Source organism: Ictalurus punctatus, chromosome 22 (genome assembly GCF_001660625.3).
Source record: "Ictalurus punctatus breed USDA103 chromosome 22, Coco_2.0, whole genome shotgun sequence".
Classification (NCBI taxonomy): Eukaryota; Metazoa; Chordata; class Actinopteri; order Siluriformes; family Ictaluridae; genus Ictalurus; species Ictalurus punctatus.
Window position 1 is genome coordinate 13,337,886 of NC_030437.2, and position 16,918 is coordinate 13,354,803.

The 16,918-nt window shown below is 37.0% G+C and overlaps 1 protein-coding gene across 1 annotated transcript; it reads left to right on the plus strand.

Annotated features, from left to right (window-relative positions):
- The first annotated feature begins 11,115 nt into the window (after positions 1–11,115).
- Positions 11,116–16,592, plus strand: prdm8b (PR domain containing 8b). The gene is made up of 4 exons (XM_017451326.3): positions 11,116–11,354; positions 13,387–13,611; positions 14,054–14,285; positions 14,732–16,592. Exons 2-4 carry the CDS (start codon positions 13,393–13,395, stop codon positions 15,964–15,966), a joined length of 1,686 nt encoding a protein of 561 aa, XP_017306815.1. The 5' UTR covers positions 11,116–11,354; positions 13,387–13,392; the 3' UTR covers positions 15,967–16,592.
- The last annotated feature ends 326 nt before the right edge of the window (positions 16,593–16,918 follow it).

Here is a 16,918-nt window from a genome sequence, read left to right on the forward strand (position 1 = left end):
TCCAGTGAAGCCAAATCTTAATGCTACGGCATACAAAGACATCCTATACAACTGTGTGCTTTCAACTTTGTGGCAACAGTTTCAGGAAGGAACACATATGAGTGTGATGGTCAAGTGTCCATATACTTTTGGCCATACAGTGTATTTTGTCAATCTATACCAGTGTACCATCTGTTCACCATATTGAATGGACGGGCGATAAATTCTACTACCAGTTACTCAGCACTATTATTATGAAACCCATTAGGACTGAGCATTGTACCGCAGGGTCTCATCATAGACATAAAACTATTACACAGAGGAACACAATCTTTGGAAGATTTTTGTAAGTCAAGTGTTTCAAGTCTGTAATTATGCTTTAAGTCTTTTGAATAACGAGTATGGCAAACAGAAAAGCTGCACTCACTCTTAGCCAGCTGATTCATTCAAACAAAGAAACTTACCATTCTGTTGTTTGTCCCTTTATTTAATATGTACTTTGACTCGATAATGTTTGCTTAGTCTAGTTACTTCTACTTTCTATAAACGCTTCTTTAAACGTCAGTAATTGAGAAAGTAATACTTTCACCATGTGTAATCACTACAGTCTACAATCTGGGCTAGAAAGAAATCAGTCCCAGACTCATAATTTTACTGCAATGCCACTTTCTGTATCTGTATTTGAAGCTATTTTTTTGTAAGCTATTTGGTTACATCCCTACTGTACTTCATACCGTTCTGTGTATTTTTACTTATGACCATTGGTGGTGCTGTTGTTCTTGTTTCCACAAAAATAAGACATTTGCTAACAGCCACTATGATGATGTGGGTACCGAAAAATTACTCTTATTATCACTTATTTTTTCCTAGAAAATAAAAGGAGGCCTTGGCCCTGCTAACCCATACATACCAGCTAGGCTACTGGTTATGCATATTACCAATGTTGACATAAGGCTGCTCACTGCTAATGCACAGCAGTGGCAAAATTGTCTTGCTATTTTAAAGAATAAAAAATTATAAATGGTAAACGTTGTGGCAAAGAGTGGAAGATAGAATTAGAAATCCAATGCGATCCCTTTCAGTCATTGCCGTTATTACAAATTCTATTCACAAGGGTAATATACCTGGTAGGCTCATAATCTTCAATAAATTGTCTGCAAGCTGTCATTTATCAGACAACACTGTAACTCAGTAAGTGAAGAATAGCCGCTGGATTCTTCGCCAGTGCCAGAAATAAGTGATGAGGGAGATTGTAAGCCCTTGGGCTGCCTGATAAAGGCTGAAATATTAATCCCAAAAGGGAAAGTGGCAATACAGAGGTTGTTCATAATGTTCCCAGAACATTAATTACTAATTTTTATATTGCTACAAATTAATACTCAGTAATTTAACTTGAGAATATATGGGATAGTGTTGCTTTTTTAGAATGCTGACAGTTCAGCATTATAAGTGAACTTTAAAAGAAAATACATGCATTTGTTAAATTAAAAATGATAAATTGGAAATATTTTTATACAATGCCTAATGTGCATAATTAAAATTATTTAAACACTTTCTTATTTGTACACAGTTTCATCTTTATTCTCATTATCTTTTATACTAATTTAAAGACACATTGAAAGTGAAACACTGGGCTGTGGTGTGTGCCATTTTTATGTTAGCAGAATGTTCTCTAAATGTTACAACTTTAGGAACTTTTGGTTCTCTATGTCAAGTTCTATGTGTTCTGGAATCATTCTGGCATTAAATTTTTGGAAAGATCCTACAATCTCCTGCCAACTTTTTTTTTATACCACAGTGTTGTTGAATTCTTAATTCTGATTGGTCAGAAGGTGTTTTTGGTAGGTGTTTTTGATTAGTTTTCTGATAACATCTTCTCTTATATGGAGGGAGTCTCCAGTGTCAGCACATGGTAAGAGTTAGTGATTTTTCTGCTACAGGAATGTTTTCAACACAGAGGGGTTTGCTCTTGCCAGATTCTTGGTAACATGACAAGCAGCATTTTTTAATGGTTTGTTTTAAGAGAGAGAAAAAGAGCAGCTGATGAGGGAATGACCATTTAGAGTTGCTGTAACGTGAGTGATAACAGCAACTAATTTGTTTGTAACTATAAATGCATGGTGCCTCTTTTCTTCAATATTGAAAAAAAACTACCTAGATTACATATAGCTGATTCCGTACACAGCATACTAGCACCAAGGTTTGCTAATCATCATTTTTGCAGTTTACTGAGTAGAGCGTTTTGTTCACCATCAACCATCAGCTATGTCAGAACTGTTTCCTGGTCATGTGTGCATGATGCAATGATAAAAGCATGAAGTGTTGTTCTTGAATACATAGAAAAAAAATTACATTATTGGCAAATTGTTGTGGTAAGCCGAATAAAACACATCAGGATGTGCTGTCATTGGAAAATAGTCAACTTTGGGGTGGTGAGTTAATTATTAACCACCTTGTCATTAATTGTTTTCCTGTAACATCATGTCCAGAAGTGTTCTTTTACTCGTTGTATAAATATTAATACTAACATTTGTTGTGTGAGCAACATTATAATAAAATTGTAAATCACACCATTGATACAGCAAATTTATTGCCAGGATTTTTATTTATTTATTTATTTATTTATTTATTTATTTACTTATCTATCTATCTATCTATTTGGGGGGGGGGGGGGGGCATTTAAATCTAATCTCCTTTGAACCTGCTACAAACTTACTGAACATCATGATATCATTCCCTCTTAGCTAGGAGTGATGCGGTACCATATCCTGTAAATATATATAAGATATTCTTATACATGGTCTATAGACCTATAGGTTCCGCTGGGTTCTGGCAGAATTCACTGTTGCCAGACGTGAGATCTTCTCTATCTGACAGGGGGCAAGCATATGCCCTGGGGCAGTCCTGGAAAAACCTGGACCCTTTTTGCTACATTGGCTTAGCTCAGATACAAACCTGGCTCTGGTCCTGGCTCTTTGCACTATTCAGACTTTATTTAATCATGCTTACATTGCAGCTACATTTATTTCTTGTATATTGCACTATGGTTCTGAAAGTATGAAATTTTGTTCTGCTGTCGACGTGTATGTGGATGAACGGCCAATAGAAATTGGATTGACTTCATGGCAACTCAGAGTGGTTCCAGATTCACAGGAAACAGAGCTGATCAGTTGTCACCGAAGCCAAAGAGCAGTATGAAAAGTATGAATCAGGACTAGAGTGAAGCTGAACTCATGTTACAGAAAAAAAATAATAAAGTTTGATTCCAGCAATTTTGAATCAAATTCCTGACTGATTGAAACAAAACCATAATGATTTTAGGCATCAATACAATGTGCAAAAACAAAAAAGACATTGAGATTCCACACAAAAGAACCCACAAACAAAGAGCAGCGAGATTGCCTGATTGAAATGATAATGCTAATGATGACATTCTGGATTTGGAAAGTCAAGCCAATTTTGCTTCTGTGCATCCATATCAAGTTTGTCTCTGCTGCACAGCCAGGTGGACTGAGAATGAAGGTTCCTGCAGCACCAAGCAGGCAGAGGAAAAGAGAGAAAGAGAGAAGGATGATAGCCCAAAGCCACTTTTTCATCTTGCCTAAATCTTCATTCCAGCATTTGATAATTTACTCCTGATTATACAGTGGGAACTGCACAGGGACATCAGTGCACTTATCTGAAGCACTGAAGCATCTCTCTCTCTCTCTCTCTCTCTCTCTCTCTCTCTCTCTCTCTCTCTCTCTCTCTCTCTCTCTCTCTCTCTCTGCACAGCCCTCGCTGTGTTTTTGGCAGTTACAACTGACCATCATGTGCCATGGTGCCAATTTTTGTGAAAACTGGCACATATGGCAGCTGAAGTGCCATATGCCATAACAGAATATTTTTGGCTGTTTCCACCATTTGTATAATCGCTGGATCCGGTATAAAAGTGGTTTATTATTAATTTATTCCTTTCCCCTAGTTTGCTGCCCTCCAGATGAAACATTTGATGTGTATCTGTCTGAGAGAGTTAATTTAAGGTGCATTGTGGGAGAAACAGCAATCAGTGACCTGGGGTGGTGACAAGGGGACTGTGTGTGATGTGAGAATATTAGGTAAAGAAAGAGTGAGATAGAGAGAGACGGAAGAGAGAGAGAGAGGGAAGAGAGAGAGAGCAAGAGAGAGAGAGGGAATGGCCTCTTTACCCTCCTCTTAAGAGACACATGCTACACTTGGAACTTCTTCACTGCTGTCAGGGCCTTAGACTCCTTCCTTTTCCTCTTCTGCCCTCCATTGGAAAAACAATGGAAGGCGTTCACTAGAACTGACATTTCTCTAATCTGTTGTTTCTCATTTCACTTTTAATGCATGATTCGTGAAAGCCTCTCTATGTCTCATTACACTTCTTGTTAATTCTTCATGCCAATCACTATAAATATATCATTTACAGATCTGTGTCTAAGTGGACATACATGACACAGTGCAACAGCCATTTAATGTAACTAAACCACAGAGCATGTGTATTAATTACTAGATTCATCTTCAGTAACCGCTTTATCCTGGTCAGAGTTGCAGTAGATCCAGAGCATATCCGAGGAACACAGGGTGTGAGATGGGAATGCACTCTTCAGGGGACACCAGTCCAGTCCATAGCTGGGCACCATGCACACCCACATTCACCCCAAGGGGCAATTTAGCATAGCCAATACATGTATATGCATGTTTTTGGGAGGTGAGAAAAAACCAGAGAACTCAGAGTAAACCCACATGGACATTGGAAGAACCTGCGATTTTCCACACAGATAGTAACCTGAGCTCAGGATCTAACCAGAGACACTGGAGCTGTGAGGCTTATTATTGGCATAGCTGTTCCATAAAAATATATCATTTTAATACAAAAGTATTACTGTTACATTAAATAAGTTATGATGTATAAGAACATTTAACTTACATGTATATCAGCTTTATCTGTTTAATCACATTGCTAAACAGAAAAATGTGATAAAACATTGTCATAGTGAATGTCCCCAATTCAAAAATAATGCATTGCACAAATGATCACTGTTCCTCCTGTCATTCTTATTTAACATTTAATAAATGTACATGTTGAGCCTTTTTTTTTTTCTTTTCTTTTTTTTTTTTTTTTTTACAATATGCACAGAACTAAAAGTTTGTGTGGACCACAAATTTGTGCAAGAAATAAGACAAGTCTTACATAGAACACAAACTGAACTGCTATAGAAAATAATAGAAATGATCTATGAGCAAACACTTTCATATCATGTCATGTACAAAATACAGCAAGAGCTTGTTGGCATGGTATTGTTTAATTATGGCATGAAAAAGATCATCCATTACAGATTAATTCATTACATGGTGAAGTCTGTAAGTAAGTGGATAGTGACCCCACACACTGACATTGATATGCTGTTTTTTACACAATCCTTTAATTTAAGTGGACTGTTGTATATGTAACTGACATATTTCCTGCTCACTAAACTGCCCATGTGCATCTTCATTTCAGGGATGAGACTGGAGTCACTCAACCTGAAGAGTAAGGAAGTATACCAGTAAAGCAAGTTGTTGTGAGGCTGAAAATCAAAGGCAAACAATGTGTTAGAATTGAGTACATATGATAGGATATTTTAAATTCGTCAGCATGACCTTAGAAGATTCACCACATTAATATCAGATTAATGATTACTGTCCATAACAGAAACATAGAAATTTCTGAACATAAAACAATAATATTATTGTAAAATATAACAACAACAACAACAACAACAACAACAACAATAATAATAATAATAATAATAATAATAATAATAATAATAATAATAATAATAATAATAATAATAATGTCTGAAAAATACTCTGATTGGTACACCAGTCCATCTCAGAGCACCATGCACACACATATTCACACACTGATTCAAACCTAGGGACAATTGAGAGTACTGCCATTTTTTGGGAGGTGGGAGGAAACTGGACAACTGAGAGAGAACCCAGCCAGAACGCCGGGAGAACAAACAATACTTTGTAACTCAAGCTCAGGATCAAGCCAGGGACCACTACTACTACTACCACTACTACTACCACTACTACTACCACTACTACTACCACTACTACTACTACTACTACCACTACTACTACTACTACTACTACCACCACTACTACTACCACTACTACTACTACTACTACTACTACTACCACTACTACTACCACCACTACTACCACCACTACTACTACTACTACCACTACTACTACTACTACTACTACTACTACCACTACTACTACTACTACCACTACTACTACCACTACTACTACTACTACCACTACTACTACTACTACCACCACTACTACTACTACTACTACTACTACTACTACTACTACTACCACCACTACTACCACCACTACTACTACCACTACTACTACTACTACCACTACTACTACTACTACCACCACTACTACTACTACTACTACTACCACTACTACTACTACCACTACTACCACCACTACTACTACTACTACTACCACCACTACTACTACTACTACTACTACTACCACTACTACTACTACTACCACCACTACTACTACTACTACTACTACTACTACTACTACTACCACTACTACCACTACTACTACTACTACTACTACCACTGAAAATAAATAACTAAATTAATTAATTAATCAATCAACCAATAAATTAATTAATTAATTAATTAATTAATTAATCATCATCATCATAATAATAATAATCATAATAATAATAATAATAATAATAATAATAATAATAATAATTGAATGTTTATGTGATTGTGCCCTGTGATGGATTGGCACCCTGTCCAGGGTGTACCCCGTCTTGTGCCCCATGCTCCCTGGGATAGTCTCCAGGTTTCCCCGTGACCCTGAAAAGGATTAAGCAGTATAGAAGATGGATGGATGGATGGATGGATAATAATAATAATTTCACATAAGCTCAGTTAATTGCTACTAATGAATAGATGAGGCCAAGAAAATGGGAAAAGTGTGCAGAAAAAAACATAAACTTATCATGATCCATAACAAATCTCTATGTTTATTGATGACAGATAACCTTAACAAGATGAGTTCTGAAATCAACCAATCTTATCTGCTTAGGTCCAACAGAAGGTCTCATAGCTCAAGACACCTCTAGTCTGGTAATGTCTCGCAGTCAATGATAATAAAAGATTTGCAACAAGTAATAGCCAAGGAAAAAAGTAATAAAGAAAACATGTACAAAAATGGCTATATTGTTCACCTAATAACAGACACAAATACCTTCACATTTAAGCTGACATCTGCACTTTTAATATTTACAGACATCACTGGAGGAGTATTTCTCGTCTTTAACTGAAAAATCATATAAAATATGGTATAATGCTGTTATCCTCCAACTCCTTATTCAGCTCTTACTGAAAGTCACAGGTTCATTACTGAAGAATTAAATGAATAGACATTTAGTAGTAAAAACATAAATGTCCACCTACTTGGACATTTTAAATTGCTTTTGTAAACTACCAGCCAGTATTTTATAAGACACATAATGGATGTGCTCTTAATCTGTCAACAGATTAGAACTCCATTTTTGCCCTTATAAAGCAAACGATTACATACACACTTCCAACCTGGTATTAATGTGGGTTATTTTAAAAGATCGTGAGAGGAGGGGAGTTTCACTGTGCATTCTGCCTGTGACCATAAACTGCTGAAGCAGATGGCTACTGATTGTGGATTTAATTCAGATCTTTGTATGGGAAAATGATCCTTATTATGCTGTACTAGTGAGTGAGGAGCAGGACAGGATTTATAGCTATGAATGCATAAATAATTACAGGCTTATGGCAGAGCCTTACAATAAAAACATTTATATGTAAAAGTAGAATAAAACCTTAAATCAGTTTAAAAGCATTCTTTGGAAAACCAATGTTTCTGCCTTAATGCTTACATTAGATGACAGGCATGAGATTTACCTGCATAAAGATAAATATCAAAAAGAGAGAAAGAAAAACAGATTATGAAGTAAATAAATCTTTTGATTAAACAAAAGAGATTTATCCTCAGTTCCACTTTAACGCACAGGTAACACTTGAACTCACTGTGAAATAATTTACCATGGAGAGCTCTTAAATTGGGAATTAATAGTTTAAACAACAGGAAGCATAAATATTTTGATGAAGCTTTTGGTTTAAAATGGTGCAAAAGATATTACTGATATGAAGTAGACAATCAGATATGCATTCATTTTCAGCAACAAGGTCCCGGGCATACTGGGTATGAAGTGGGAATACTCCAAGCACACACACATGCACACTCTCATTCACACATTCACACCTAGGAGCAATTTAGAGTAGCCCAGCATGTTTTGGGGAAGTTGGAGGAAACCAGAGAACCCAGAAGAAACCCATGGAGGCAAAGAGAGAACCTGCAAATGGTTAACCCGAGTTCAGAATGGACCTATGGATTCTGAAGCTGTGAGATGGTAACACTGTACCCACTGCTCCACCGTCCATGAAGAAATTTTCTGTATTTTATATTTGATTAACTTTATAAGCATATATATTTTACATATTTACTTAACATAAACTTCATGATTCTAGAAGGTTTCAAATTGAGTCTTGCAACTCAATAAAATATTCTCAGTGCACAAGATTAGTAAGTAAATAATTTTTATTTATAAAGCACAACAAAAGTTGACCAAAGTTAAGAACATAATCTATATAAATAAAAAAATTAATAAAATAAATTTATAAAGACAAAAAAAATCACAGAATATATATATATATATATATATATATATATATATATATATATATATATATATATATATATATATAACACTGATATGTGAGAGAACCACATGGATTAAAATGCTAATTTGTAAGTATTTTTTATTCTGGTTTTAAAAACCGTGGTGGAAGAAACTAGGGGCTTTAATGTGATATCTTACTTACTGAAAAATTATAATTTATTTAATCTAACTGCATTTGCTAAAAAAATTAAAAATTAAAAATTAAAAAAAAAATTTAAAAAAACATTATTAAAAAATCTCCACGTTTGTGTATGGGTACATACAGGATGTATTTAATTAGATTTTTATCCCCTTCCTGTCGCTGTTGAGTTACAAATGTCTCCAACGCTTTTTATTGTATATTTTCAAACGCGGGTCATTTCTAAAACTGCAAATAACTATAACAAATAATAAATAAGGTAACATATGAAGACTTATAACCCAGAAGAGCTTTACTGTGAGTCAATTTTTCAAAACCATATAGGCCTACTGCATTAAACAAACTTCACCTAACTTCACCACAACCAAAATCGCACAGTCTACTGTATAGTGACCTTCATATATATATATATATATATATATATATATATATATATATATATATATATATATATATATATATATATACACACACACACATACACACACACACACAACATTAATAAGATTACTTGAGCAGAAAAGTTGCGCCTATAGGTGTTATAGTTATTCTTCAATTAGACGTCTTATTGACGTGCTAGCTACACACACACACACACACACACACACACACACACACACACACAATTTCTAAATGTATGCAATATGTAATTAGGCTGAGTTTCAACATATGGAGATTTTAAAAAAAAATTGTTTGTTAGCGACATGTCTCTTCAAACAACTTCATTTTTCATGTGTAGAAGTCGTTTCTAAAACATCTAAACCTATGAAGCACTTACCTCATCTCAATCAGTTAATACCCGAGAGCACACTTCTGACACACATCTGCCCAACATATACCAGACTCATGATCGAAACAGCTCATTAATCCGGTTCTTCATACTTACTCCACTCACCAGCGTAACACAGAGGCGCGTGAATGCCGGCGCGTGAATGCCGGCGCGTGCGGCTCGGACCTGGACGGCACCTGTCTTAACACGCACGCGGCCAACTCGTGTTTAAAAAAAAAGTCACGAGTGGTTAAGGTTAGCGCTAAGTTAAGTTTAACGACTTCATCCGTGTCGAATGTAAGAAACCGCTCTCCCTTTTTAAATTCCTACGAACTGTAGTCTGAGGCCAGGACGCTCTCCTCCTCAGCGCGCGCCGGGAAGCGCGCACCGCCACACGCGCGTTCGCGTAGTGAAGAGAGTGAAACGCGCGCGCGCGCGCGACCGGGATCTCCAAAGAGAAAACAGTTCTGCACATGGCTGATGGTTGATGGTGAACAAAACGCTCTACTCAGTAAACTGCAAAATGATGATTAGCAAACCTTGGTGCTTGTATGCTGTGTACGGAATCAGCTATATGTAATCTAGGTAGTTTTCATATATAGTAGAAAAGAGGTGATGCTTACTAAAATATGAAGAGATACTCATGCAACTAAGATGAGAGGAGATGCCTAGCTATGCTAGTACTAGCTAGTACTATAGAATATTTGTTGTTTTCTATACCTTATGAACTTTGCAAACAACATGGTATGGAAGGCTACGGATTATCAATGAATAAATGAACTTTATAATAGGCTATTTGCTTATATTAACGTCATGGGTAATGCTGCTATTCCTAGTAGTAGTAGTAGTAGTAGTTGTTGTTGTTGTTGCTGTTGTTGTGGTACTTCTACCTAAATGCAGTATACAATTATAAACATTGAGGGTTTTTTCATTGGCATTAGGGCACTTTGAGATTAAGATATTTTGAAACAAGATTCCTGGAGTTTCCCTTAAGGGTCCACAGGCAGCTGAAGCCCTGAAAGATCTTCCATGAACCTTTTGTTATTGCACTACTACTGCTAATAATAATAATAATAATAATAATAATAATAATAATAATAATAATAATAATATCATCACCATCATCATCATCATCATCATCACCATCATCATCATGACCACACAGGATCCAATCATTATTTTTATTGTATTACTGCCTAAACAGGCAGCCATGTTTATGCGTAAAAATATACAAAATTTTCTTATATTTGTGCCCCTTTCATATTTCATCACTCTGCTCAGTCTTAGGATTTGTTGTTGTTGTTGTTGTTGTTGTTGTTGTTTTTAAAATGCCTACTCTGAACTAAAGAGCCTCAAGCTTGGCCTCGGCTAGTGAAGAGTTAAAGGGAGGAGACGGAGAGTGACACGCCTCATTGGGCAGATTATGCGTAGCAAACAAAAAGTGTGTGTGCGAGAGTGTGTGTGTCAGTCAGTCGCTGCTTCACGGCTCCATCTGCGCTCGCGCCCGCCGGCACTCTCACCTTCAACCGGAGCGGGAAATGTACTGAGTGCGCGGACTTCACGGCTCTGCACGCGCACGATTCACGGCACATTCTTACAGTTTTGCAAACCTTGTGGATTATTGCTTTTTTTTTTTAATCCTTTATTATTCGGTGAGTAGGTCGAGATGAATTCTAAACAGCCCGGATGTGCTTCATTCATTGCGAAAGCATCCTTTTGGCTGTGTGCACAGCAGCATCCTCAGTGTTTTAGTGTTCGCGTGCAAAAAGGAACTTATATAGCACTGCATCTGATTTGTATGAAGTTAGAAGAACAGTATGTGTTGTTTCAACACTGAGGCTTTGCTGTACAAACGAGAGAAAGATTTCCGCAGATGTTAGTCCAGAGAGGACGAAAGGCGCATTGACTTCACTAAACATCACTAAACGACGTAAACGAGTTTGGTCGTTATTGTGCAGTCGTAAATCGGAATAATAACAAAGCCGCACTCAGAAAGGGTTATAAATTTCACCGTGAAGCCGAGGGTCAGTAGGTTCAGCTGTTGTGTTTTGGAAATGCCCGGGCTCTGTTGTAGTGTTTTGAGGAGAGATGCATATTCATCGGGCTCTTTGTGTGGCTTTGCCCGACCGACCCGAACAGCTACAAAAGAAGAGCTCAGTACTAAAGCTACTGAAAGAAAAAGAAAAAGAAAAGACATGTACATATCTCAATTTTCTTTTTACAGCAAATAGAAACTTTGTAAAAACATAAGCTACAAATAAATAAATAGAATAAAATATCAACCGCAGCTGGGTTTGTATAACTGTTGCGTGAAATCGAAGAGTCGGATGTTCAGTTTGGGATTCGTCGTACGTTTTCGGCATGTTAATGTGCTTTTGGATGGTCATTTGGACTCTGTTCTATACAGACAGTCTACTACAAGATGCAAGAAACAGCAAAAAAAAAAAAGAAAGAAAGAAAGAAAAAAGAGTGTGTTATATCTAATATCTAAAATATATATATAAATAAACAAATAAACAATTAATAAAAAACAAAGAAAGTGAGTCAGATAACTATATCAGAATATATATATTACTTTAATGTGTGTGTGTGTGTGTGTGTGTGTGTGTGTTTACTGCATGGCCTCAATTTGATCAAAATGACAAGAAATTTAACTTCACCATTTGAACTAGAAATTTTCAAGTCCAATATATTTTCTACAAAGCTACTGCAAGCAAATGATAGGCCAGAAATAATAATAGTAATAAAGATGCAGGACATTAACATAAAAGTAGTATGAAGAGTGCAATAGATTTCTTGCTAAGACGACAGTATCTGTAAATTGTAGTTATAAGCGCTACAAGTCTTCTTCGTTTAGAGCAGTTTATACTGAGATGTATTATAAACAAGACCAAAAATCGGATCATTCGTAAATGTGCATACGGGGTTAGGAAAAAAAACGACCTCCTTTCATTTGCTGGTTTAATTAATGTCTCTGAGGGAAAGTGGTGGATTATGTTAATGAACGGACATACGTTACGTTGGTGTAGAATAGCAGTGAAGCCTGCTGCACACGAAATCAGCGACTTTGACAGTGCACTTGAAATCCATTCGACATGCTCCTCCGACTCTAAATGCCGTTAATTTCCCTCCGTATCAGTGGCATGAAAAACGTGCAAAATAGACTGATGTCAGTGGTGATATAAAGACTGTTTTTGTACCTGCCATGCAATAGAATAAATGTATAATAATAATAATAATAATAATAATAATAATAATAATAATAATAATAAGAGGAAGAAGAAGGAGATTCTTCTTCTTATTATTATTATTATTATTATTATTATTATTATTATTATTATTATTGTTATGTTGTTGTTGTTGTTGTTGTACTGTTTAATAATAATGTGATAAATATTAATGTGGTTTACTTCTTTATTGTATAAGAAAAAAATATGTGTAGGTCTATATTAAAACAAATATCGATTGATGTTAAAACGTCGCATATGAAGGCCGCATATATTTAAATTTAAGTGTGCTTTTAAACACAGCCACGTAGCTATTTACTGCATATATTATTTTTACGTGTTTTATACGACTACACATTAGAGTATAATCAGATCTTAGTAGAAAAGTATGTATTCTAAACATACTTGGACTTGATTTTTTTTTCCTTCGGCTCATTTTCTGTGTTTTGTTGAGAAGGTCGTGATGGAGGAGTCCAGTTCACAGAAGTTGGCGTGGGACGGGGACGCTAAGGCCATGCAGCAATGTTTAACGGACATTTTCACGAGTGTGTACACCACCTGCGACATTCCCGAAAACGCGATCTTCGGGCCGTGTGTGCTCAGTCACACTTCACTGTACGACAGCATCGCCTTCATCGCCCTAAAATCCACAGACAAGAGGACGGCGCCTTACATATTCAGGGTAGGAGTCATGGTTAATGATTCTCACGTTGCACTTTTAGGCTATGAACTTGTGGATGCATACGAGTTCAGAATTGATTTGGGAGCCGTGGCCGAGATAGGAAGACAAGTTCACAAAGGACATAAAGTAATATTTTAAAATATTATATATTTCGAGTTCAGCGCTCTGATCAAAATATATTAGCTTTTCATGTAATGATCTAATCTTGCTATATTGGTTCTCCAAAATCCACAGTGTTGAATTTGCATTTGCAGTGTTGAATTAATTCTTATGATGTTCATTTGTTTCATTTGCTCAAGCTGATAGTGAAAATGATCTCATATTTACAATGGCTAAAGCAGACAGCTTTAAAAAAAAAAAAAAAAAAAAAAATTCAGACTGTGTGCTTTGGTTATAATATAAAATATATTTTAAATAATGTTGCTTGTGTCTGTGATGATAGGTGGACACCTCAGCTGCAGGAAGTACTGCAGAAGGTCTGATGTGGTTGAGGTTGGTCCAATCTGCACGAGACAGAGATGAGCAGAACCTGGAGGCCTATGTGAAGAATGGCCAGCTCTTCTATAGGTCACTGAGAAGAATTGAGAAGGATGAAGAACTCTTGGTGTGGTACGGGAAGGATCTGATCGAGCTACTGTTACTCGGCTCTAGCAGAAACCATGTCAAAAGCAAAGGTACCATTCAAGGGAATGTGCTGGCATTTATTACTTTGTTTATTGGACAGCAGGTAAAAAAAAAAAAAAAAAACTTTTTAAAGCATTAATAATATGCAACCATTAATGAATAGATGCATTTGCATAACTGATGCTTCATTACTCTAGAATAAGACGCTTGATAAGAAGCATAAATCTAATTTTAAAAAGGTTTTAACATAACTGATGTTACAAATTAATTATTTAATGATATGTTAACATAACTTTGCTATAGAGAGGATTCAGAATATGACAGAATAATACAGTGTCCAGAATACTATTTACATAGGCATTTGTTAATGTTACCAATGCCAGCATATTACTATGTAGTCTTATTTTTATTTAATACATATCTGTTAGTGCAAATTTAAAATCACTTATAAGTTGTTGGGGGGTTTGTTTTTTTTTTGTTTTTTTGGTTTGTGCAGGATCGCCACCTTATCTGTGTCCAGACTGCAGTCAGCGCTTCCAGTTCGAGTTCCCTCTCCTGGCTCACCTGAGATTCCGATGCACCAAGAGACTGCAAATGATGGCCGGTGGCGAGGACGATGCTAAGGACATGAGAGAACAGAATAGCATGCCCACTTCCAGTTCAAGCCCTAAATTGGGCCGATCCGAAGGTTTCTCCAGCCCCCAGGATGGAAAACCATCAACAGACTTCCACAACCTTGCCAGGGACTTGGAGAACAACAGGACAAGTCCTGCCACTGACAAGGAGGCAGAGATACTGAGTGAGAGCTCAGGCAAGCGCAAATTTTCTGATCTAGAGGACCACAACCGGGCCATAGGCTCGACCCAAAAGTCCAAGGAAGAGCTGGCTAATTCGGCCCAGCAGTATCGTGGAGCCTATGGCCTGGATGATAACAGGCGACCATTCTCACCCTCCGAGGTCCCAGAAACAAAACGCAGCGCTTTTACTGAAGTCAAAAAGTCACCACAGGGCTTAAAGCATGGTGCCAAAAATGGTGGTTTCAACTCAGAGAATAAGACAGATGCAGTGAGGCCTGGCAGTGAGAAGCATCCTAGCATTAGGCAAGTGCTGAGCGAGACACAGCCGCCTCAGTCACGGATCGAGAGCTCAGCTGTAGCGAGCGCTTTCACTTCAGTATCCCAGGATTCCGGAGGCTCAGAGCGCAAGAGCGCCTTCAGCCAGCCATCGCGTTCTTTCTCACAGCTTTCACCACTCATCATGACGCCTAAGCTGATGCCTGGAGTAGACTGCCACCCTCCTGTAGGTGACACCGTCACTTCCAGTAGACTCTACCAAGCTGATCACCTGGGAGCCAAGCTGCAAGGTTCTGAACTGGGCACCAATTGTCCTGTACCAGGTGGCATGACAAAACAGAACCCATTCCTCTACGCAACAACTTTCTGGCCTAAATCGTCAAGCTCCATCCAGCTGCAGATGCCATCTGCCCTCACACTCCTGCCCCCGTCCTTCACCTCTCTCTGCCTGCCAGCACAGAACTGGTGCGCGAAGTGCAATGCCTCTTTCCGCATGACCTCTGACCTGGTGTACCACATGCGTTCGCACCACAAAAAGGAATATTCCATGGAGCCATTGGTCAAGAGGCGGCGCGAAGAGAAGCTAAAGTGTCCCATCTGCAACGAGTCATTCAGGGAGAGGCATCACCTCTCGCGTCACATGACCTCTCATAACTGACTTTTTGTGGCACTATACTTTTCAAACAACATTATTATTCTTTTTTCCTATCGGAAGGGGAATATTGTCAATCTTGTCAAATTGGAGATCTCACATTCTTAAGGACATTTCTGTTTGGATTGTATCTTTCAACATGTCATGCTTTTGTGTATGCACAACTTTAAAACCCAAAAAAACTCTAAAAAATCTATTTGAAAAAATCTATTATTATATGAAGCACTTATTATTTGTGGGGGAAATGGGGAAATAATAAAATGTACATGTAATTTGTAATTTGTATTTTGTATATATTAATGTATTGTATAATGTATAGAAATTAATTGAAATGTAGTTCAGTTTCATGAAGAAAAAAAATTATTCAATTGCTTTTCATGTCTATAGGTCTAATGAAAATAATTCGGAATATGATGTTGAACTATATTGAAGAATGCATGTAAATTAGAGTTATCTGTTTAAGATACAGTCTATTTACAACAATGTAAATATTTGTTTGAATACAACAAAGGTGTAATATTTTGTGTCAGTGAGGAATAGATACTGTGTCTCATCCTTTTTGCTGAAATTTACTATTTGATAGTTTATCTAACCATGTTGAATGCTTTGACAATAAAATAGCTTTATTTTCATTTTTACCTCGTGATTCATTCCGCTACAATAAATATTATGAACTCTTTTCAAGTGTTAAATATGATTAAATGCTTAAGAAGTGATTTCTTTACAAAATAAGAAAAATGACATGCGTGTCTATTCTTACGTCTCCATTTTAACGTTTCAACTCATGCAGTGGTTATTATACACTCACATGGCCAGCAGAGCTGCACGCTACAGTTACAGTTTACTGCGTGTCACCAGGTCAAAGCGCACAATACCAGTCTCGCGCGGGATTCTGCTCTCGCGCCCGGCGCAGTTTAAATCCACGGACAGCGCGCGCATAAATTTAGAGCTGCATTTA